At 39.8% G+C, this 22,808-nt stretch overlaps 2 protein-coding genes across 7 annotated transcripts; both read left to right on the forward strand.

Annotated features, from left to right (window-relative positions):
* The first annotated feature begins 1,650 nt into the window (after nt 1-1,650).
* Nucleotides 1,651-15,085, forward strand: LOC149727353 (uncharacterized). Of its 5 annotated transcripts, none has more exons than XM_089890419.1 (14): nt 1,651-2,570; nt 7,418-7,573; nt 7,888-8,031; nt 8,957-9,016; nt 9,626-9,752; nt 10,119-10,337; nt 10,547-10,711; nt 11,138-11,218; nt 11,912-11,953; nt 12,272-12,428; nt 12,889-13,288; nt 13,736-13,939; nt 14,283-14,443; nt 14,683-15,085. In XM_089890419.1, the coding sequence occupies exons 1-14, from the start codon at nt 2,007-2,009 to the stop codon at nt 14,879-14,881; spliced, it is 2,679 nt and encodes an 892-aa protein (XP_089746545.1). In that variant the 5' UTR covers nt 1,651-2,006; the 3' UTR covers nt 14,882-15,085. The 5 variants fall into 5 exon arrangements, with proteins under 5 accessions (XP_089746545.1, XP_089746546.1, XP_089746548.1 ...); XM_089890420.1 differs by having other exon boundaries at nt 12,275-12,428; XM_089890422.1 differs by lacking the exon at nt 11,912-11,953 and having other exon boundaries at nt 12,275-12,428.
* On the forward strand, nt 14,976-22,658 carry LOC149727354 (AT-rich interactive domain-containing protein 1A-like). 2 transcript variants are annotated; one of them, XM_089890418.1, is made up of 13 exons: nt 14,976-15,421; nt 15,559-15,700; nt 16,033-16,134; nt 16,411-16,691; nt 17,064-17,173; nt 17,573-17,744; nt 18,199-18,359; nt 18,675-18,787; nt 18,969-20,440; nt 20,715-20,841; nt 21,127-21,273; nt 21,508-21,644; nt 21,921-22,658. In XM_089890418.1, exons 1-13 carry the CDS (start codon nt 14,976-14,978, stop codon nt 22,039-22,041), a joined length of 3,531 nt encoding a protein of 1,176 aa, XP_089746544.1. In that variant the 3' UTR covers nt 22,042-22,658. The 2 variants fall into 2 exon arrangements, with proteins under 2 accessions (XP_089746544.1, XP_089746543.1); XM_089890417.1 differs by having other exon boundaries at nt 14,977-15,421; nt 16,036-16,134.
* The last annotated feature ends 150 nt before the right edge of the window (nt 22,659-22,808 follow it).

Consider the following 22,808-nt stretch of genomic DNA (forward strand, 5'->3'; position numbering starts at 1 on the left):
TTAATTATAATTGCTGATAATTTTCATATTTACCGCGTATTTACATATTAGGTGTTGTATTACGATACATAGGGAAGTCGGTTTAACTCATTGGTGGTTAATTTGTAGCCAATTAGTTTACGATGTTATCTATAAATTATTATTAATCGCTTATTTATTTCTGCCGACTTCTAAAAATAAGCCACTTGTTTTCGAGAATCGAGCGAATTAAAACTCTTTTTTATGGAATCTTAAATTTAGTCCATTTTCCCCATGTCTTTAAAATCCTATTACTCCAATAATTCGGCGCAAATTTCTTTTTTGTGCAAAACATGGCCAGGTATTATACACCGCAGTCGGCAGCCCGTGTACGCACACCTTATAATTCATTCGCTTCACAATTCCGTAATAGTCGATGGCGTGTTCGCTTCGCTAACTTCGCTTTCAAACCAGAACTACGTGTTTTTTGTTATGGCCAAACTGTCAGACCCACTAAGAGAGCGGGCAGAGCCAGTAAAACTAAGCAACCAACGTCCTAGTCTGGCTGTTCGCTTTTACTCCCGGCTGTTTTAACAGTAGAAATGCTTGGTTTTACTCCCCGATATTGTGCTGTATTTACGTTAATTTACCCCTTTAAATAAATATCCCGCCCCGTTTTTCCCACACCAGCGAAAACGCCTTAAAATTTACAACCAAATGATCAACTCTAGGGCGAAATGGTGACTCCACCAACGTGAGATATATAGCTTTGTTGATGAGTGTGGTGCCGTGAGTTGCCTTGGTCGCGGAACAGCCGCTTAGAACAGCCGCGGCGTCGAAGGCAGGATGCCTGTAATAAAGCCAGCGTTTCCCTCTACTGAAAAGGTCGACCGACCCGGGAGGCGATCGTCTTTGTTTATTTTGTGCTGTTTTCCTTGCCTATCCAATGAGGCTTTATGCGCTTCGGGCTCTTTGTAATAAATCAAGCAACGCAAGTCGCTATCATCTCCCTCATCCATGCTAACCAGTAGATCATTGAATTCACACCAACACGTAGTAATTAATTCTTTAAATAAATTCATCATCCAAATGTGAAATGTCAATTAAACTGAACCATTCTATTGTATCTCACAATGGTTGGGACCCATGTTATCCCCATCGTTGCATAATTACCTCCAACCAAATGTCGAAGTCACTGGGCACTAATGTGAATGTTTCGCTGTATGTCACCGTCAGTTGGTAGCGTCCCCTTACACACAAGCTTTATGGTTAGAACGAACTCTGTCGACGACAGCCAAGCCGTGTAAGGATTATCTTTCGCTAGCTCCAACGTAATTACAAAAACACACGGACAATGAGCAGGGAGTGAAATAGAACAGCCAGTGCTTATTACACACTTCTCCGCCTCAGACGCTGCGCACCCGAAAATCCGCTTTTTGCGCGTGTTACTCCGCCGTATCTTTTCAACACGGAACTCTTTACGCTACAAACCGCTTCTAATCGTCACAAAATAACCCAAACCTTTTTAAAAATGGAATATCATACATCTAAGTCAGATGTAGACCTTTAAAATTTAGGTAATAACGTACGCGTATGGGTATAAAATGTTCCCCTATCGACGCGGGTGTATATATGTAATAAATCGTAGGTTGACGAAGATCTAATGTTCGGTGCAGTTGTGCATTGTGCAGCTTTCCTTCCAGCTCTTCCTATACACTGTACTTACAGCACGTGCCTACGACTCTAGTATTCTGAAACAATTAGCGAAGACGGTGGTTATCAAAATAAGGGGAGAAAGCCAATGTCGGTCATTCAGTCGCACGCTCGTACTATTAATCGGATCTCGCAGCGCTTTTCGTGGTAGGACAGTATGGCGGCTTACTCGGCCTAGCAGTATACAGCATAGAGCATGAGTTGTAGAGTAATTTTAGCTTGCCGTTGTAATTCAATATGTTATGTTTTTAAAGCAGCCACGAGAAGTTAACGTAATAGTGTAAGTTCACGACAAATGTGGTAAAGTAGACCAGTAATGAGTTGAAGCATTAGAAATGGTCACAAACACTGGAGCGACAACCGGCCAAAGTAACGTGAAGGAAAATGGAGACAGCGGCAAAGATGGGCAAGCAAAAGACGAATATTCAAATCTGAAACGAAATTCAAATGACGTCACAAAACCTAGTGACAAACCCGATGATGATAATCAACAACAAAGTGAAACCGATCGGCCAAAGTTTAGCCAAACACCAGGAACTAACGGAATGCCAAGCTCAGCATACCAAGGCAGGCCATACACAAGCAATGGAGTACCCCCTACACATATGGGTAATGGTCCCCAAGGCCCCTCTACTGCTGCCCCAGGTTACCCAACATATGGAGCATACAACCACACAGGATACCCAGGTAAACCAGGCATGCGGCCAATGCATAATACCCCTGGGTACCCCAACCACATGCAAAGGTACCCCACGCAGAATACAGGGGGTACGCCAACCCTTAACCAGCTTCTAACCACCCCATCAAAGTACCCCGCTCAATACCCAGGTTATCACCCATCTACCCAACAGTCAGATTATCCGCACCAACCCCAGGCTTGGCAGGGTCGACCAACACATGTGAGTATCCACTATATATTTTAATATTGTATGTTATGAATCATAGTCATGTCGTATGGTATTCAGCATATTTTAATTACTTTCGATATTTGCTGTTTTATGGGTGAGATCCTTGTCGAAATAATTGGGATTTAGACTAGAGTTGGCTCATTACCCCAACATTGTAGTATATGCATGTTCTATTCTATATGGATGAGGTCCTACAGTGTGGCACACCATGTGACCTGGGGTTTAGACCCGAGTTGGCTCATTACCCCAACATTGTATGTGTGCATTTATAGGTCATGGGGCCTGGGGGTTAAGGCCACAGTTGGCCCATTGCCTCATGAATTATATGCAGAACACTTTGGAAACATAGTGACATGATATGTTTACGACATACAAAAAAATGAGAGACCATAAAAGTAGGCAACACATCAGTGATTGCCATATGATAGAATAAAGGTTTTTCACCAGGAAATTACATTGGAGTTGTAACATTTAATTGATGATTACCATAAAGAAAATATTTCTAGAGAAAGAATATGTATACCTGAAACTGTGACAAAAGGATCGTATTGCCTAATTTTAGAATTATATATGTTAGAGTTATATAACGTTTATTATCTTATCTTTTATATTGTAACTTTATCTTCTGCAATATATATAGCTGGTTATTTTCACACCATTTTACCAACAGCCAGTTTATTAAAACAACCACAAAACAAATTTTTCTTAATGATAACTTTAATTAATTTATATGATAACAAAAATATCTTGCGCATCGAATTTAACTGGAATAAATTCCGCGAATCTGACCCTGATCTGGTGCTCATAAAGTTGAACGATTCTTGTGTAAAGCAATACAGTAAGGATCTGGTGCTACAAAATACGTAACAGGCAAAAATCAAGTCCAACCAACCAAATTAATTTACATAACATGAATATATTTGTTTGCAAGATTGGAGGGTACTCGTTTTACATAGATGACAATCAACATTAACATATATAAATCTTACCTGATCAAAATAGTTAACATTCATGTACTTGGTCTGTAGTCTGTAACATTTAATCCACCAAATCTTACCCATACTATGTTATAATTACCATCTATATAAGTATTCTACACTGGAACAAATATAGACTACTGAGTACAGTACGTCTTATCACATATTTTGTGACTTTACATTGTAAGTTACAAGAACATTAGTTACTTTGCAGTATAGAATAAGCTTATGCAACAAATGGTAGAATAGCAGTAACCTTCTATTCTATATTGGTGAGGCGGGCAAGACATGCCATGGGACCCAGGGATTTGAACCTATTACCCCAACAGTAACACCTAGCAGTAATAATGTTGTTGTTTCATTAGAAATAAAATTTTGTTGTTCATGGTTCAAAGTGATTGATACTAGCTTTTATTGATTGTGTGCTCAATTGTTTTACTTCTCTGCTCTTTTTGGTTCTTCTCTTGCAAGAATGTTACCCGTTTTAAGCTATTTATTCTGTAAAATTGTCATAGTGGTGTTTAGATAATAGCACCCTGGGTGTTGGGTGCCTTACTAAAGACCTTACCCTTATAGGACCTCTATTATTAAGTGTCGATAAACTTCCCCAGTGGGGTGTAAATAATTTATCATTTTCTGATATTTCTATATATTTTATAAACCTAGTTTCACCACAGATGTGTTGTCTTGCAACACACTTCTATTTTATTCCAAATCTGTGAGATCCTACAATGTGGCACGCTTTGTGGCCCAAGTCTTATGCCACATTTGGCTTGTTTCCCCAACACCTATAATCTATGTACAACTAAGTTACCCCTGTGAAAAATTGATATGTATTTTGTAACTTGTTCATATTTAGGTTTATCTTTTACCAAAGCAAGTATCTATGATATATGGTAGCGGTGGATTGTAGGATATAGCTAGTAGCATGTAATAATGAATATTTATATTGTACAACTTTTCCAGGCTCTGTATTTTAGATATATATATATGATGGTATTTGTATTTTTTAAACAGTAACTTTTAAATTCTTGAATATATTGTTACTTTGTAAAAAATGTATGTTTTTATGTTTTAAATTTGATACAATTTAGTTATTTGGGTTTTTAATGGCATAAGATGAAAAGTAGTAACACCTTTATTGTCAACATAAATCTTACATGACCCTGTGTTATTTTGCCAAGTATTTTGAAAATTGGTGCCACATATAGATCACCAATAGGACGCTATCAGCTGATTGCTTGTGTGTGCGCGCTCGTGGTCGCATGTGTGTTTTGTGTGTGCGGCGCATTAGTTATAACGGTGGGAGTTGGGTTGGGCTGAGGTCAAAGAAAACAAATCTCTCCCACGCCATTCCCCGTGTATGAAAGTCGATCGCTGCCGCCGACAGATACATTTGTGACGTCACAGTACATGTTGTTACGCGACACGCGCTATTGCTTGTACTACTAACGCCTCAAATTGCTCACTTCACGCGAATTTCCACCATTTTCAAACCTTATTACACCAATAAAAGGCGATTTAAAACAATTTATGGATCCGACCCCCATTATCTGCGAGTCGCGGTTTTATTATGACGTCACATTCGCTCCTCTGACGTTAATTTCAAGACGATTTTTTTATTTCGCAAACAGAAAAAAAAGTATTTTGCTTTAGTGGTTTTTGTGCTGAAGTCATTATGGCGTAGTTTTTTGATGATGTCACCAACTCGTTGATAAGTGGATACGATGGCGATTGGTCGAAATAACCGCAGGCATCCATGAGGTACGCGTATGTTTCACCACACCCAGAACAATCGAGATTGTCTATAACCGCGTGGTGGTTTCCAAAATTACCTCACATGTTAACCATTGTGGACGTATGTGTCCCTGGGCAAGACACGACAGCAATTGCTGAAAAACCCAGTGGTTTCTAACGGGTTGTCCAAGTTGTCAACCATACAGAAAAATAGTCACCCACAAAGTTACATACGTGGAACTCGTAAGCAGGTACGAGGTGTTAAACCCGTGTTATAACGACTATTGCCCCAACTGCGCGAGGATAAATACGTTACATTCATCATCCACACCCGTTTCAAGTTTGACATCATAATCGAACAGTATGACGTAACACAATCACCGATTCAATGTCATTATGACGCCATTAAGAGCATCCTATACCCGCTACCAATACTCCAATGTAACAAGATAACATCCATCAACTACCCACACATTCTAAAGAAACAACACACAATGTAAATAAAGTTGACGATAACTCGGAAAGCCCCGCTTCTAGAGCTTTTCTCGTGTTAATATATGATTAACGTTATACTTATCTCTTTGAAAACGATAGTGAAAAACGTATAATTAAAACAATGAGAAGAGAAAGGAATTAGCAGCAAACCGTCAGTCGTTAAAACACGATAAGGGTAAAATGTATGTAAAAGACCGAGTCAAAAAGCGTGGCTGTAGAACCTAATTTTACGTCACAATACCTATTCACAGCGCATAGTGGGCTCTTGTATTTACCGTGGTGGACAAAAAAATATCAAAAATCTTAATTTTGTTTTAAAAATTTCCCGTTTTAAATAAAGTATGACGCTGTTCGTTACCATGGATACGAAAATTATTAGTTGGTTGTAAAATAGAAGGCTGTTGTTTATGTTGGTTGAGAGTTGAATATGATTAACGTACCACCAGCCGTATCATTTCCTTTACTCTCTCACTCCATGCTCCTCCCTCTCTCTTTTACTCTCTTTCCGCGGTGGCGACGCGCCATGCGATAACGGGCTCTCGTTTTAACAAAGAGAGGCGTGTTTAGTTTCTTTGTTATACAGCAAGGACCAAATTTAGCTGACTTGTCTGTTTGGTTTGCTAGCATGTGACTGGGGTAGCGGAGCTGGCTTTTCCACTCTTGCAGTTGACTTGCTTTATTATAAACACTACTAGAAATTAATATGTGGATCCGGCTCTGATCTAGCACTTACATTGTTGAACGATTGTCCTTGCATCATAACATAATACACCAAGTACTACTACACAGTAAACAGCTTCTTGTATAACTTCCTGTTTTCTTATACGTTCTTGTTAATATTTTATTATTTAAACATTTCTAACTATTATTGTATCTCTCTTCATCACTGACGTATTCATTCAACATAAGCGGTCAGAACGCAAGTACTTATTTTATTACGTAATAAAATAATTCATTCCTATTGTGACGTAATATTGATCAAGCCACGCGTCATATTACACCACGTGATCCAAGCACGTGTTGAGTGACCTCTAGTAACCCTTACCATTGTCCCCGCACGCTGTCACAATAATCTTTATTACGTCACAACCTAAAAGCACCAGCGTCGAAACACACGTGTAACATATTTGACCTATGACGTAATAATGGTGACTGTTGACATAACACATGGGTGACATGTTGTATCTTCTACTACAGCCCAACCACTTTTTGACAATTCTGTTTTACTGCATAAGATCTTATTAATTATTATATTTTGTTTTATGAATGAAATATTGAAAGTTGGGTTGACAAAGCTTTGCTATTAATTTATGTTTATTATTAAGGGTACTGCAAAAAGGTTTAAAACAATTGTGCTTATAAGAACTAAACCCGCTGTAGGCCTTTGTCCTGCCCATGTAGAATTCTATATTTGATTGCCCTCTTGTTAGCATGAATACTTACATTGTTATACACCATGTATTTCAAAGCATTTAAATCTACACAACATTATATATCTACACTTAAGTCTAACATGGAAATAATCAAACATAAATGACTTGTTGTTTGTCCGCTAGGTGTATCGACCATGCTTCTTTCTTTCAATTAAATGTTCTTACCGTATTTTTACCGGTTGTCGTTTTATTCCAGTACCCTCGCCCCATGGACCCTTCCACGAAGACCCCTGACATGGCAGGTTACCCACAACCCCACCAATATATCCATGACCAACAACCGGGGTATGGGGGCCAGCCCAGGTACCCTCACATAGCCCCACCTGGGGCCCAGTCACCCCACCAACAGCAGGTACTTACTATTTATAATTGTTAAGTGCATTTTTACTTTTCCTAATTTATTTTGTTTTTACTTTTGTTTTAGTTTTTTAACTTTTTTTTGCAATGCAAGTTTTTATAAAACAGAAATCAATTAGCTTTGTCGTTTTCTAGCTCACTAAAAATATAATGTGTTGTTTTGCTGTGTAATGTTTTAAAGTTTATTAATATTAAATATGTAGTGTTTTTTGCTGTGGTAGATTTTACTTAATAGGTTATTAGCTTATTAGTAATCACGTAGTTGTCATTTAAACACTAGAGCATTTTTACCCTGAATAACTTTGTTAGCCCCCACCGATGCACCCCGCTACACCATCGGGATATCACCCCAACACAACCCAGTTTGCCCCGGGTACTTCCCCAAGCCGACACCCAAGTTACCCCAACCACGTCCCACATTCAAATTATTTCCCACAAAGACAGAGCTACATGGTATAACTGTCGTCATAATCGTGGCCACCATCCACCTAACATTCTTTGCTTACAAATCATCAAACTAATCAAGTTTCCCATCCTTAAACTCTCTCTTTGCCCAAAACCTTATTTCTGCTTAAAATGTTCCTTTTATGCAATAGTTCCATTTTACACCGGCACTGTGGCGCAGCTTACAAAGTTACGTTTGTTTAAAGTCCCACAAAAAAACAATCACCCACAAAGTTACATACATGGTAACTCGCAAGTGAGCACGAGGTGTATGGAACAGAACACACGTGTAATAAGAAGTTACATTAATATACATGATTACTAAGTTATCTCATTATCTTCTCATACACATCAAACTAACTATCTTCATTGCAAAGCTTTGAATGCAAATGTTGCTTGATGTTGTTAATTGCATGCTTACAACTAACACAACACATGTGTTAACATACTTTATTTATCACAACATTGCCGTGTACCACAATATACATAATAATAATACACCAACGACCCATCAATTCCTATATCAGTATATGTATGTATGCAGGTTTCAATACAAACACTGCATGCCACATAGTATGGCCCACAGTATTATACATATTATACATACTGTGACATAAGTATATTTATTATAACTTTCGACATTGCTGAAAATGGTTTAAGTTTTTAAACCAAAACAGTTGAAAATGAAGACAACTCTGTCATTTATATGAATATGGGCCGTTACATTTGTATTAAAACTCACCAGAAAACACCTGTTTATGATCCCATGTATACATTCTTGTTCTTTGCTCAAACAAATGTTTCAGACACCCTTATTTTCCACATAGACACACCATTAACATGCCCCCTATATGCATGAATGGATGTTGCTTCATAACTAATAACATGGATGTCATGTTTGGTATACAAGTTATTCACACAATGTATTACACAGGGGCAGAATACTCCATACCACACACCTAACCCATCTAATACGGAGGATAAAACTTTATTGGTAAGTTCATTTTATATGGTATATGTATTTAAATTGGTTGAATACACCATGTGTGTCTGGTGTATAAGAAGACACCCATGTTATAACACGACAGTGAGCATGAGGCGTATGAATACACCATGTGTGTCTGGTGTATAAGAAGACACCCTTGTTATAACACGACAGTGAGCATGAGATGTATGAATACACCATGTGTGTCTGGTGTATAAGAAGACACCCATGTTATAACTCGACAGTGAGCACGAGGCTTATGAACACACCATGTATGGGGTGTATAAATACACCATGTGTGTCTGGTGTATAAGAAGACAACCATGTTATAACACGACAGTGAGCATGAGATGTATGAATACACCATGTGTGTCTGGTGTATAAGAAGACACCTATGTTATAACTCGACAGTGAGCACGAGGCGTATGAACACACCATGTATGGGGTGTATAAATACACCATGTGTGTCTGGTGTATGAGATGACACCCATGTTATAACTTGACAGTGAGCATGAGGTGTATGAATACACCATGTGTGTCTGGTGTGTAAAAAGACACCCATATTATTACTATACAATGACCATAAGAAACACATCCCCTAACTAACCCCAACTCCAGGACACCCAGCAAGTCCCCGCCCCCACCCGCACCCCTGATTCAATATCCAGCACCCATTCACGCATCACCGAACAGCATATGATGTCACCGAATCGCAACACACCCCAACCCACGCATCATCCTCATGGTGAGATAATGTTGTTGTCAAGTTAGAATTTATGAAAATAAGACAGAATAAACGGATTCCAATGTATAGTTTATATATTATAATAGATATATATTGTACCTAAAATGGCATCATCAGTCGCTTTCGTTGTCCTGCCATGCACCTGTAGTGTTTGCATTATGTTGTATTGCGAGCGGTAAACTATAGGATAAAAAATATATATATAATCATTAAGACATACTTACATACAAGTAATGTGGATGTTGTGGTAATGGACCAAATCTTTCTAATTTCAGGCCATCAACAAGGGCATCACCAATATAGAATTTAATGGAAAGTCGGCCCTAACAGTTTACTTATTTATTCATAATATTTCTGTGTATTTAGACCCAGCATCAGGAGGGACAGTCCCTTCACCCCAAGTTCACCCACCCCACCCCTCAGTTGCGCAACTTCGGGGCCCATCAGCCCCAGGATCCCCTGCTTCAGTGGGGAACCCCCGTTCTAACCCCATGTCACCCCCAATGAAACCCGGCACCCCCCAGCAAAACCGTCCAAGTTCCGAACATCCGGACCAGAATATACCGAGCCATTCACCAATGCCAGGTAAACAATATCTATTGTTTAATGCAGCTTGGTTGGTATAGGGCTGTGACCTGCTTCTAATAGAAACATGATGGTTAAAAACACTCCGCCAATGAAGCAGCATCGATTTTATAATTTAAACCCAGCTTATAAAAATATCTGTGTTTCTACTCAGTAGGTACATTAGTATTAACAAATATCAACAATACATTCATTATTATCCATTATAGGTTACGGTCACTACCGACCCCAAACATCCCAGTCATCATATGGACCCCCTAACCCAGTACCCCCAAATTACCCCCAACATATGGTATCACCCCAACAATACCCAGGAGGGCAACAATACCCAACCACACCCCAGCACCCTCATGCTCCACAAATGCGCCCGGCAGGTACGCTACTGCTATAATATTGAATGTTTTTTAATTTTTTTTATATATTTTTGCTTTTTGAATCATATACTTATATTTAAGTACTTGCTTGTAACATATAGTAGGGTGGGGAAAGACGGGACTCCTTTAGCAAAAAAATATCCGAATATTCTGATCATGTTTCAAGCAATTTACAACGGTCCGTAGGAGTCGTGAGGATACGGTTTTATAATTCTTTAAACGTTCTTTGTTTATTACCAAATGTGACGAGAAAATATAATAAACAGGTGTCCCATCTTCCCCCACTACTATATCAAATCTGTCTTTCTCATGTAATGAGTGCAACATGTAATAGTTACAATGCAAATGCCAAATTAATGAATCATAGCATCAATTTTCTTTTTTTCATACAAACCGTAAGCTTGTGCTGAATAATTTATTCTCTAGGTCCCCCAAGTGGTGGGAAACCTGGTCAAATGATGTCACCACACGGGTATACGCAAGCTCAGCAATCACCCGTATACCAAGGTACTAATATAACAAGCATGTTGTTTGTGTGTGTTGTGTGCACTTACAATATTTCTGCATGAAATCACAAAGTGCCCCCCAAAAAAATGTAACTCCCTTTATTTTAGTTATCAGCATAAATTTAGAAATTTCTTTTTTAAGTTAAATTCAAAGTTAATCTTGGGGTTATGCAAATAATTGTTTGTGTTGTTGTTTTTTGGCAAACTTTGTTTTTTTTTGTTTTATTTGCACGAGTGTTGTGTGTATGGTGTTGGTGGAAGGGGAAGTTATATTTAATTCAACCGTCCATTCCTCAACCAGTGCCAAGTGTTTCACTAAATCTGTTTAAAATGCTGTTTAAAAGAACATCTTGCACTTTCAAACAATGTCTTCTTGTTCAAAACAAATCATGGCCATGTTTTGCTCAGGGCCTCTGTGCTGTGATTGAAAAATGTTAGTCAAAAATTATAAAAGTTCTCTAAAAAATAGTTACCCACAAAGTAACATACATGGTAACTCCACTAACTTGTAAGATGGCACGAGGTGTACGAAACAGAACACCCATGCTATAACAATGTTTTCCATTCATTCATTCAAGCCCAAAAAAGCCACAAAAAAGCACCCGACGTGTATGATACCTCACCCATAGTTTTACCCATCCACCAACACATGTTCATTAAGTTGCTGTGTAATTAACTAATTGCATGAACACAGGTGTACCTTACTATGAAGGCTCACACCAACATACAGTACAAGGTATATCTGCATGATGCGTGTATTGCTATTCATGTATTAATTATATTTGTGTGTTTTTTTATTTAAAATACAAATCAGAAAACTTCATTTCTGACAAACATATTAACTTCATGTAAATGACTACATTTGGCATATTGCGAATGTGCAACGTGGTAATTTATTCAAATGCATTATTGTAAGTTGAAAGAAATTAAAATAAAAAACCTGTCCTACAATGTTAACTGTATGTCTTTTAAAGTTTTTAAAACATTTTTTTTCAAACAAAACCCTACTTTGATACATTGCAAACGCATAATATCAACATAGATATCATATTAGCAGGGTACAACACAAGTTCTCCGGCACCTTCAGAGCGACGACCGTCACGACAAGGTAGTCACCCCTCTGCTCAACAAACTGACCAGGGAGGGCGACAGGGAGCAGCAGCAGCCGCGGCAGCAGCGATGGTAGCAGCTGCACATTCAGCGCAACCTATGTAAGTTTTCTAGGGTTGTTACATTACTTGCATCTTACTACAAAGTACCCTATTGTGGCTTTATATATAGTAGGGTGGGGGAAGACAGGACACTTTTAGCACGGAATATCCAAATATCCTGATCGTGTTATAAACAGTTAACAATGGTATATGGGAGTCGTGTGAATTATAGTTTTTTAGTGAGAGATTTTTATAATTCTTAGACCGTTCTTTGTTTACTAGGAAAATAGAATGGAAAGGTGTCCCATCTTACCACACCCCACTATATATATAGAAAAGCTTTTCTGCTGTTGTATTGTGCGCTGCAGTGTTAGCCGCTTGCATTAAAAGATTGGTAACTGGATACTGGCTCAATGCTCAGTGCTTATAACTATGCTGATTAGCAATGGCCATATATTTCCAAAACGGTTTCATCACAATATTAAAATCTGATCAATTAAACAGTAACTTAACATTCCAGGAGCCAGCCTGCCCCGCGTAACCCCACCCCTACCTACTACCCCCCTGGTCCCCCTACTTCTCAACCACAACAAGCCCCACGCCCCCATTACAACTTACAGCAAGGGGGTGAAATGTACCAACAAAACATGGGTTTCCCGCGCATGCCTCACCCAGGGGTGCAAGGATCAAGTCCCGCCCAAGGTATGATGGGACCTCCTGGCCCACCACAAGCTACCCAACGAATGCCAGCTTCTTCAACCCCCTACGGTTATCCCCTCCAGCCCTCTCACCCACAATACCCCGGATATTACCCCCCTAATAGTGGGGAATCCCACCCCGCCCCCCATGGGTATAACCCACCACAAAGCAACTACGAAACCCCACCCCCACCACCAGTAGAGGAAACACCAAAACCTAAGGTGAGAACATTTTTATCTCCCATAATATTCCAGGCCTGTGACTTAGTGGTTAGTTGCTAGTATAGAGTTACCGAAGGACACTAGATTTGCTCTCTGCTGCCAGGGTGGGCCTTTGCGTCCCTGGACAAGATAGAAGATACTAAATGGCTATTGGTTTAACTTGGTGGTCATTAATGGGTTATAAAACCCTGTGATGGGCAACTCTGGGTTAAATCGCAAGTCCCTTAAAATGTCTCCAGGACCTCACCCTTGTAGGATAAACATTTATTAACCGAGTAGTAGATATTGACCAATTATGTTCATAGCAAACTCCCCCCAAATACCATGCTTTTAAAGTAGCTTCAGCGTGACACACATTGCTACTTTAAAGTTGGGGTAACATGGAACCCTGGATACCCCTAATGTCACGCCTGATATTTTGCATTACCTGTCAATCAAACTCCACAGTCATCAGCGCGATCAGCTTCCCAGAAGCTAGCTGCGTTGTTCGAGCCCTCGGATGAACCAGGAAGACGGGACTTTATTGACAGTGTCCTCCGTTACTGGGAGGAAAAAGATCTTCCACTGAAGAATGCTCCTCTTATGGGGAGGAAGACGTTGGATCTCTTCCATCTTTATCATAAAGTAAAGGATCGGGGAGGAATGCAAGAGGTAATGGGGTTGTGGATTGGTTATATCATATGTAATGTAGTTAACGTGATAGATATAATTTACAAGAGAATAAATTAAAAACAAAACAACAGTTATTATAACACATTTCAGACAAAATCGAATTAAAACTTGGTTCAAAGCAAGTTTTTATCTGTACTGTGTTTTAATGACTGTCGTTTTGTTGCTAATTCAGTCTTTTCGTTGTTTTGATTGATGATTGACTGGATATCCGTTAGTGTATGCGAAGCGATAAATAAAATTAATCGGTAGGAAATTTGTTAAACTAAAGTAACTCTTTTTGAGGCACAGTTTAATAACTAATGTCGTAACTTTAATTACCCAGGTGACAAGTGGCAAGAAGTGGGCTGAGATAAGCACGGAGATGGGGTTGGGCACTTCCTCCACATCAGGGTTCACACTTAAGAAGCAATATTGTAAATACTTATACGGCTACGAATGCAGAGTTGAGCGGGGTCAGGAAGAACCTCATGAAGCTATGGCAAGGTACATTTTGTGTTGGGTGGTGGAATACTAAAGTGTCGGTCAAATACAACTTAACTTATCTTACAGCCCCCTAGTAAAAAGTGGTGCAACCAATTCGATGGTTTTTAAATTTACTTTCCCAAAATTATGGTTTTTGAATTTACTTTCTTAAAAGTACTGATTTGTTTTGTTTTTGTTTAATACCTGAATAGTATGCGTAACTATTTGTAATCACGTTTCACATTCATCATTACACACAGAATACTAGAGGCGAACCGGAAGCGCAAAGTTCAGGTCGACCAACAAAACGCAAAAGAAGAAGCTGCTAAAAGCACCCCTGGCCCCCAAGTTAATCCCCCTGCTGCCCCAGGCCCCCCTGCCCCCAACACCACCCTCCCCCACCCCAACCAAGGTACCCCTCGCAGCAGTACCCCCCTGGACAATACCCCAACCAGATAGGTTACCCCCCACCCCAGGGGTACATGCAGCAACACCCATCAGCCCCCCTTACCAATACCCCCCTCACCAAATGCCCCCACCCACAAATACCCCTATGATGCAAAGTTACCCACCCATGCAGCCCCCTGTTAGCAGTTACCCTCCAGCTTCATCTTACCCTCCTACAGCCCCAATATCAACCCCACCCCAACCCCCACAACCCCCAACTAAGGATAAACCCCCACAAACTAAACCCGATGTCGAACCCCCAACTCCCCCCACTACAACCCCCACCCAAACTCCTGAAGCCCCCAAACCGGTGCAATCAGTCCTCACAAGGCCCCCAATTGAACCCAACTCAGCCCCACCTTACAACGAAGCCCCTAAAACCCCCCAACCCCCAAATTCGATGCCCCAACAGCAATACCGCCCCACCTACCCCACTGGGCCCCACCAACAGTACCCCCACCACCCCCCAAGACCCCATATGCCACAACAGGAACATTACAGACCAGGACCAAGACCTGGGATCCCACCATCCAACTACCCCTACTCAAATAGGTATGAAACACAATTTTTACGAATATTGTTTATTTAGAAATGTTGTCAACTTTTAATAAACAACTTAACAATTTTTCCCAACATTTTTTGAAAACTTTTTACAAAATCCCTACATCTAACCCCCTTTACCCACCCAGCCCTTCACTTCACCGACCTGGGTCTGTACCCACCCAACCCGGGGCTTCCCCATACCACCCCCAAGCCCCATCACCCAGGAACTCACCTTACCCCAACACTATGGGGCAACCACCGAGTGCGAGACCAACTTACCCCAACCAGGTAGGCTGTTAAAGAAAATGCTATTTTCACCCAGAAACTATAATGGCACCGTATTCTAATCTAGTGGGTAAGACCCTCGTACAAGAGGACAAGGGATGTTACTCCCTAAAGTTTACTGTAAGGAAAATTACTGTTTATGGAGTATATGAGCCTACTTTATTCTACATGGGTGAAGAACTACAATGAGCCATGCATGTTACCTGTTGTGAATGCAATATACTCTGGCTATGCTTATTTATACAGACATACAATAAACACTGTTTTAGTCAGAAATGAACAAAAATATTTGATTTTAACTCCGGCATTACCCCTATTATAACCCCCACTATTAGCAGGGCTACCCTGGCCACCCCTACACCCCCCCCAACCAATACCTTGGTATGAAACGTCCAGCTACTGACCAGTATGGTCCCCCAAGCAAATATATCAGACCTGTAAGTATGCATTGTGTTAATACGTTAACATGTGTAGGTATTCAGTTTATGGAATAAGTTCATAGAAAAACCATTCCATTGTATGTGAGTGACACGACAAAGCACGCCATCACACTTTAGATTTAAGTAATGTTGCTTATAATACACACATGTCACTTCAATCCTGCTAAGATGTACTTTCATATTAATTGCAAAGTTAGCAATTGCAAAACTTGTTATACTTCTATTTCATAATTATCACCTTTGTCACTAACATTAACCATTATGACATCACAGGAAAGCCACCTTTCCCATTACCCCACCCCAGGGAATTACCCTCAAAACCACCCTGCTTACGACCGTACCCGCCCTCGTTACCCCTCAAGTGGGCCTTCGACCCCACATGGGTCTCACCCCATGTACAGAGGACCACTAAGGCGTGACAGGGGGTCTCACCCATCAGGAGGCTTTCCCAAACACGATGGAGCAAGATGGTCCCACCCTGGAGTCACCCAGCAAGCACAAAGTCCCGTACAGTTTCAGCATATTCATAAATATTCAATGGAACAAAGGAAAAGGTGAAACATATTTAATATTCTCGCTGTTATTGATATAACATGTCTTAATATATTGAGATGTATACAAGAGAGCATAGCTTTAATAAATGTGCACGTATCTTTATGAAATAATTGGTAAAAAAGGGATATAAATGAGTTTCTGAGTCATACACCAGGAATAAGACATTAGTACATCACATAAGGGTGCTATGATGTTGTTATATTGAAGATTTAATAGAAAACTAGTATATTGTTGTAACATACCCCTAGCATACTCCAAACAGATAAGTGTACAAGTCATCTATGCTAAGTAATTAGCGCCATATAGTACAACATACTGTGTATTATAAGTTTGTATACCGCCACACCACCAACCCATCCAACTCCCAACAGACAAGTGTACAGATCCTCTATGTTAAGATCAGACAACTTGTTCCCCCCTGACTCAGTGGAAGCCACCCAACCTAAGAACCTCAGGTTCCAGAGGAAATCCTGCAGAGATGGTAAGTGAAGTCGGCTTGTATAAAGTGTTTCGTACCAAATATGAAACAAATTATTTAAAATTTATTAAAATTATGTGGTGACAATATTAAAATGCAGTAACATGTCACTTTATATTGAATATTTCATATAAGGTGTTACAACTTATTTTCACATATTTAGTTTTGTTTTTACTACATGGTATGCAGCAAACATGCTTTTTAATGACTATGGTTTAGTCTTCGTCTTTTTTAACCCTTTGTTCTAATCTTTGCTATTTTACTAAAAGCAACTTATATATATATAAGATACAATAAAATGGGGAAAGTTGGGACACCTTTCTTCAGTAAACAAAGAATATTTAAAGAATCATACCCCATCGTACTATAATAAGAGCTGCATTAACAACATACCATCCACAGTTGGTGTACTAGAAGGTTGGAAAGTGATCATGGCATTGAAGAGTGGTCTGCTAGTTGAAAGTACATGGGCACTTAATGTGTTAACAGTATTGTTATACGATCAACAAACTATAGCTCAATTTAAGTTGGTTCAACTACCTGGGTTGCTCGATGCTTTAGTGGAACATTATAGGTGAGTGTGATGTAATACTGTTTGCTATAACTTGTATGTGTTGAGGTAAAGACAGTAAAGTGTAATACTCAGACAAGGTGAGGTTTTGTTGGTGGCGTTTGATTATGGAATATACTTATAGCATTATAGGTGGTTGTGGTGTAATATGAGGTTAGGTAAAACTTCATTAACTTGTATGTGTTCCATCTCTTCTAAGTGGGAAAGGTAAAGCATGTAATGAAACCTCAGATTTGAGCCAGAGTTCAGTCTTTACCTCGAAACTGAGGTTGCTACAACCCATTAGTGATCACTGTATACTGCTTTGTAGTTGTTTCACTTTTTTGTATATTTGTATTTACATAATACATGGCAGTTTTGGTATAAAAGTATATCCAAAAGTCTACATGTGTTGAATACATCATGAAAATCCTCACAAATTTGTTGAGTTCATGACATCACAATACCCCATTCACAGACGGTGTTTGTCGGCCATCTTTACTTTATCAAGCGAGCAACAAGCGTTAGGGGTCGCGAACTTTGACCCCACCCCTCACCCTGAGGTAAAAGATGCTTTGGAAGATGAAACAGCAGATGTTCCAACTAAGATGAAGACAAATAAAGGGAAGAAGAAGAAAGGTGAGGATTTTGTAGTAGTTGTTTTGTTCATGTTTAGGAGTGGGTATCGGGTCCAATGTTTAACACTGGTAGGTTTTTCTTCAAGACACTAGGTTGTAACAATTATTACTTATTATGGCGGTTAAGCTGAACCCACCCTGCACTACTAACCTCTACTAACCATATCTTCTATTCTATATGAGTGGGGTCTTTGTTGAGGAGCTAGAATTTACACCATAGTTTCCCCATTACCTCAATACCCTAATGAACCATATAAACGCCCAAAAAATATGTTAAAAGCCACCTAGATATAATTGACCAACCGCCCTTTCCCAGGCCAAGCAAACGCGAAACTTTACGGGGTTTTCTCCGAACTCCCGATCAAAGTTGAACCTCGAACCGACCCCTTCGTGGTTGATCGAACGGACCAATGGGATTTCGCAAACGAGGTAATTTCCAACAATATAAATTATAGTAGGGTGGGGGAAAACGGGACACTTTTAGCACTAAATTTCAAATATCCTGATCGTGTTATAAACACTCAACAACGGTTTATGGTAGTCATGGGCAAACCGGAAACGGTTTTATAATTCAATGGCATTGCATCATCATGCAACTATGACATCACAGATTGACTTATCTGATGACTTGTCGCACATCATCGTAAGTTTTCAACAATCAACGGAAGCCACTCAAGTGGAACATGACGAGATCACTGAGCCGGAACAACCGATCCGGGTCGTGGAAGCGACACTCGAGGATGTTCTTTCTATCCCTTGCTCCGTGCTTGCTCCTGAGGATGATGATGTCATCGATGATGTCACTACCCATGATGTCATGACTGATAATATCATCAAAGATATCAAAAAGGAGGTTGCAGAAAAATCTGTAGACATTCCGGAAACTAAAACAAACAATGAAAAAATTGTTGCAAATGGAACAGATGAAAATGAGAAAATGGATGTTTGTGATGTCATAAAGAAAACTGATGATCTCATAACTAATCCTGATGTCACAAAGAATGATGACCTAACAAAGAAATGTGATGATGTCACAATAAAAACTAAGGATGTCATAATGAAAACGGATGACATCACAAATCACACTGCTGACATCACAAACACTACTGATGACATCATAAAGAAAACTGATGATATCATAAAGAAAGTTCCTGATGTCATAAACAAGTTGAATGATGTCACCAACGAACAAAGTGATGTCATAATGGCAGAAGTAATAACAAAAGAATCAGAAAAGTTAATAAAAGAAGAAAAAGTTGAAGTTGTTTTGAAAGAAAAGCCCGTTTTATGCAATGGGTTGCAAACCAACCTAATTTTGAACCAAGCTGAGGTAAAAGTTGAACAAGTTACAACGGATTCGAATAGATTGAACGATTCTCCGAGGTTGAGTTTGACTTCGAGGGTGGAGAAAGTCCTGGAGGAAAGGAATGTCATCTTGCTTGAAGATGAAGCAGCAGGGAGCGATGGGAGTCAAGTTGATCTGCTCCTTGGTCCTGTGATACATCAGGATGTTTGCAAGAGGCAAGCGGAGGTTTCACGGAGGTTGGAGTGCTTGTCCAACATCATCCGTGGATTGTCGTTTGTTCCAGGGAACGCAAACGAACTTTGTCGACAGCGTGAACTCATGAGGGCGCTGTCCGGCACATTATTGTTGCGTCATAAACACAGGACGAGACCCAGACACGCATCACCGCACAGCGAAAGTTGCGACGAAAATGAGGGGAAATCGGACAATCGCTCGTATTATTTAAACTCGGTCGGTTTATCTGGGAAGAAGAGTAAAAAGTCAGATCTTTTTGCTCCGGAAGACAAAACTGAGGGTCGGCGACAGCGTAGACTCTTTAGCGCCACCGTGCTCGATTCTGATGAAAACACGGAAGTGTATACTGCCCCCTGGTGGTGGGATACGCTTCAAAGGGTTAGGGAAGACTCGCTTGTCATCTTCTCAAACATTGCGCACTCGGTGGACCTCTCGGAGCTTCCTGACGACCATGTTGCCATGGCGATGTTGGAGGCGTGCCTTCATTGGTCTGTTTGTCCGTCGTCCGATGCTTCAGATTCCTTTTCATCGTCAAGGTCGAGGTGAGAGTTGAATAACGACCATGTTAGTAAATGGATATCAAATTTAATAGAAATAAATAAATGTAACTTGTGGAATCTCATGTATAACACAAGTGTGCCTTTTATACGTAAGTTTTTGTTGTGACTGATATATGTATAAAGCCAACATAAACTAACGAATTGAATTAAATGGAATTTCTTTATCGTGATATAGTGGAGCAACAGTCGTTATAACACAGACGTTGGCTGAAGATTTAAATCTCAAAACCAATAACTTAACTTGATACATCTCCAGGCGCATGTTATCCCCACAAAGGTTGGCGTTGGAGATCCTCACAAAACTCAGCATCAAGGATCAGAATGTTGACCTCATACTTGCTACACGACCTTTTAGTCGGATAGAAAAATTGTTTGGATACTTGGTGGGTTGCTTTGTATGGGGTTGTTATATGAATGTCTCCTGGTGGGGCAACGACAGTCGTTATAACACCTGTGTGCTGTTTTATACACCTCGTGCCTGCTTACGAGTTACCGCGTATGTAACTTTGAACGATTGGAATTGGAGTAAAGAAGTCTCATAGGTGTTTTAAGTTTTTTAGAGACGTTTGTCCGCCTAACCACTACTGTAACATAACTTGTATATATATATATATATATGGTACAATAACTTAGCTACAAAATTGACATAACCAATTCACCCCCCACAGGTAAACTTAATATGCGATCGTAAAGACCAAACCCTTCGTGAGTTTGCAATCGTCTTAATAGCAAACCTGGCAGGTGGTGATACAGTGGCAGCTCGTGCTATAGCTTTACAGAAAGGAGCAATATCTGGCCTTATTTCATTTCTTGAGGTAAGGGAGTTGAACGTTATACGTTCAACTACATGCTTTCTTGAATTAAAAAGTAGGGTGCCAGTTTTATAAGTGGAGTCAAAGATGGTGGTCTTATAAGACCCCTATAAAATACCTTAAAATTGTTTTAACATCCAAACCTGTAATTGTGTTTACCAATTAGCAACAACAGGCATCAAAAATGAACGAGTCCAACATAACATATTTAACAAAAATCAACCCCCTTTCCCACAGGAATGCGAAGAGACTGGAATGTCAAATCGAAGAATGTTTTCTGCCGTCCAACAAACTATTAACTGTGGCACAATAGAGTTTATGATGATCAAGTGTTCGACAACTATCCTGTGTTTGGCTAAACTAGATGAGAACAGGTTGGTTGGTTTTGTGTGTATTAGGGTAGCAAGTTTGATGCTCGATACTGATAGGTTTCCTAAGTAAATGCCCTTTGGGAACATTGCTCTTGCTTAAACCAAATGGCCACTAACAGATTGTAGCACCCTGGGTGTTGGGGTAATAGGCATATCTTGTCAAACTTTGAACCTGTAATTTCTCGGTTATACTGACCACTGAAGCATGACAATGGATTTTTCTTAATTTTTCGTGTGTTTAACCTTAATATTCTAACACCTCCTATTATTACATCACAGATCATCGTTTGTGAAGTATCAACTACGATTGTTATCATTATCGATGTCACAAATACTCGACCCCAAGGTTGTTCGGATAATGTCCTCTGTTTTATACGAACTCAGTCATGATAGCTCGTGACTGCCACCATGAGGTCACCACGCTAATGCCAACTTATCCACACGGTGACAAAGCAGAGCGAGCATATTTCAGGGTCAATCGTTGCCTTTTCGTCAAATTTTCAACTTTATGCATCGCAGCCTGCTGCTTGTCGATTCTTTCATCACCATGGGAATTATTACTGTGATCTCTCCAACCATAGGCGCCAGACGTGGGGTGGCAGGGTGTGCAGGTCCACCCCCAGGATCTTCGCACTGCATTAATCAGTCAGCATTTCAACCAATGAGGTGAAATATGTTTCACATGATGGTGCATCTAACTACCCCTGCCTCCCCTGCATTTTGGAAAGTTTGGTGCCTATGTCTACCATTGTCCGCTGCCATAAGAGATAATCACAAGGGTGGGGAAAACCCCCAATATGACACCGGTTGTGCAATAAATGGGGAGGATTTTTTCAATGAATTACAAATCAAAAAATTGGAAAATCATTTCGCTATTACTGGTTTATATTGTTTCTATTTTTGCGTTCAGTTCACAGTTTCTCTCATATGAGGGGAATACCCTGTGCCATGTCACCCGACTGTTTGTGACGTCATTGTACCTCATTGTTGCATTAATAAAATGTGAAGGACGGTCAATATATGTTGTGTTTATGTTTAAGAAGCGACAGGCTGCATTATCTGGTGCACTTGAGTGGAAAATGCGAAGGATAATTTAAATTCTTTAATCGTCTATCAGAGTCAATTTTATATATTTTGTTTGAGATAAACGAAATATATATCCTTCAT

This window comes from Ciona robusta, chromosome 12 (assembly GCF_009617815.1).
Source record: "Ciona robusta chromosome 12, ASM961781v2".
Classification (NCBI taxonomy): Eukaryota; Metazoa; Chordata; class Ascidiacea; order Phlebobranchia; family Cionidae; genus Ciona; species Ciona robusta.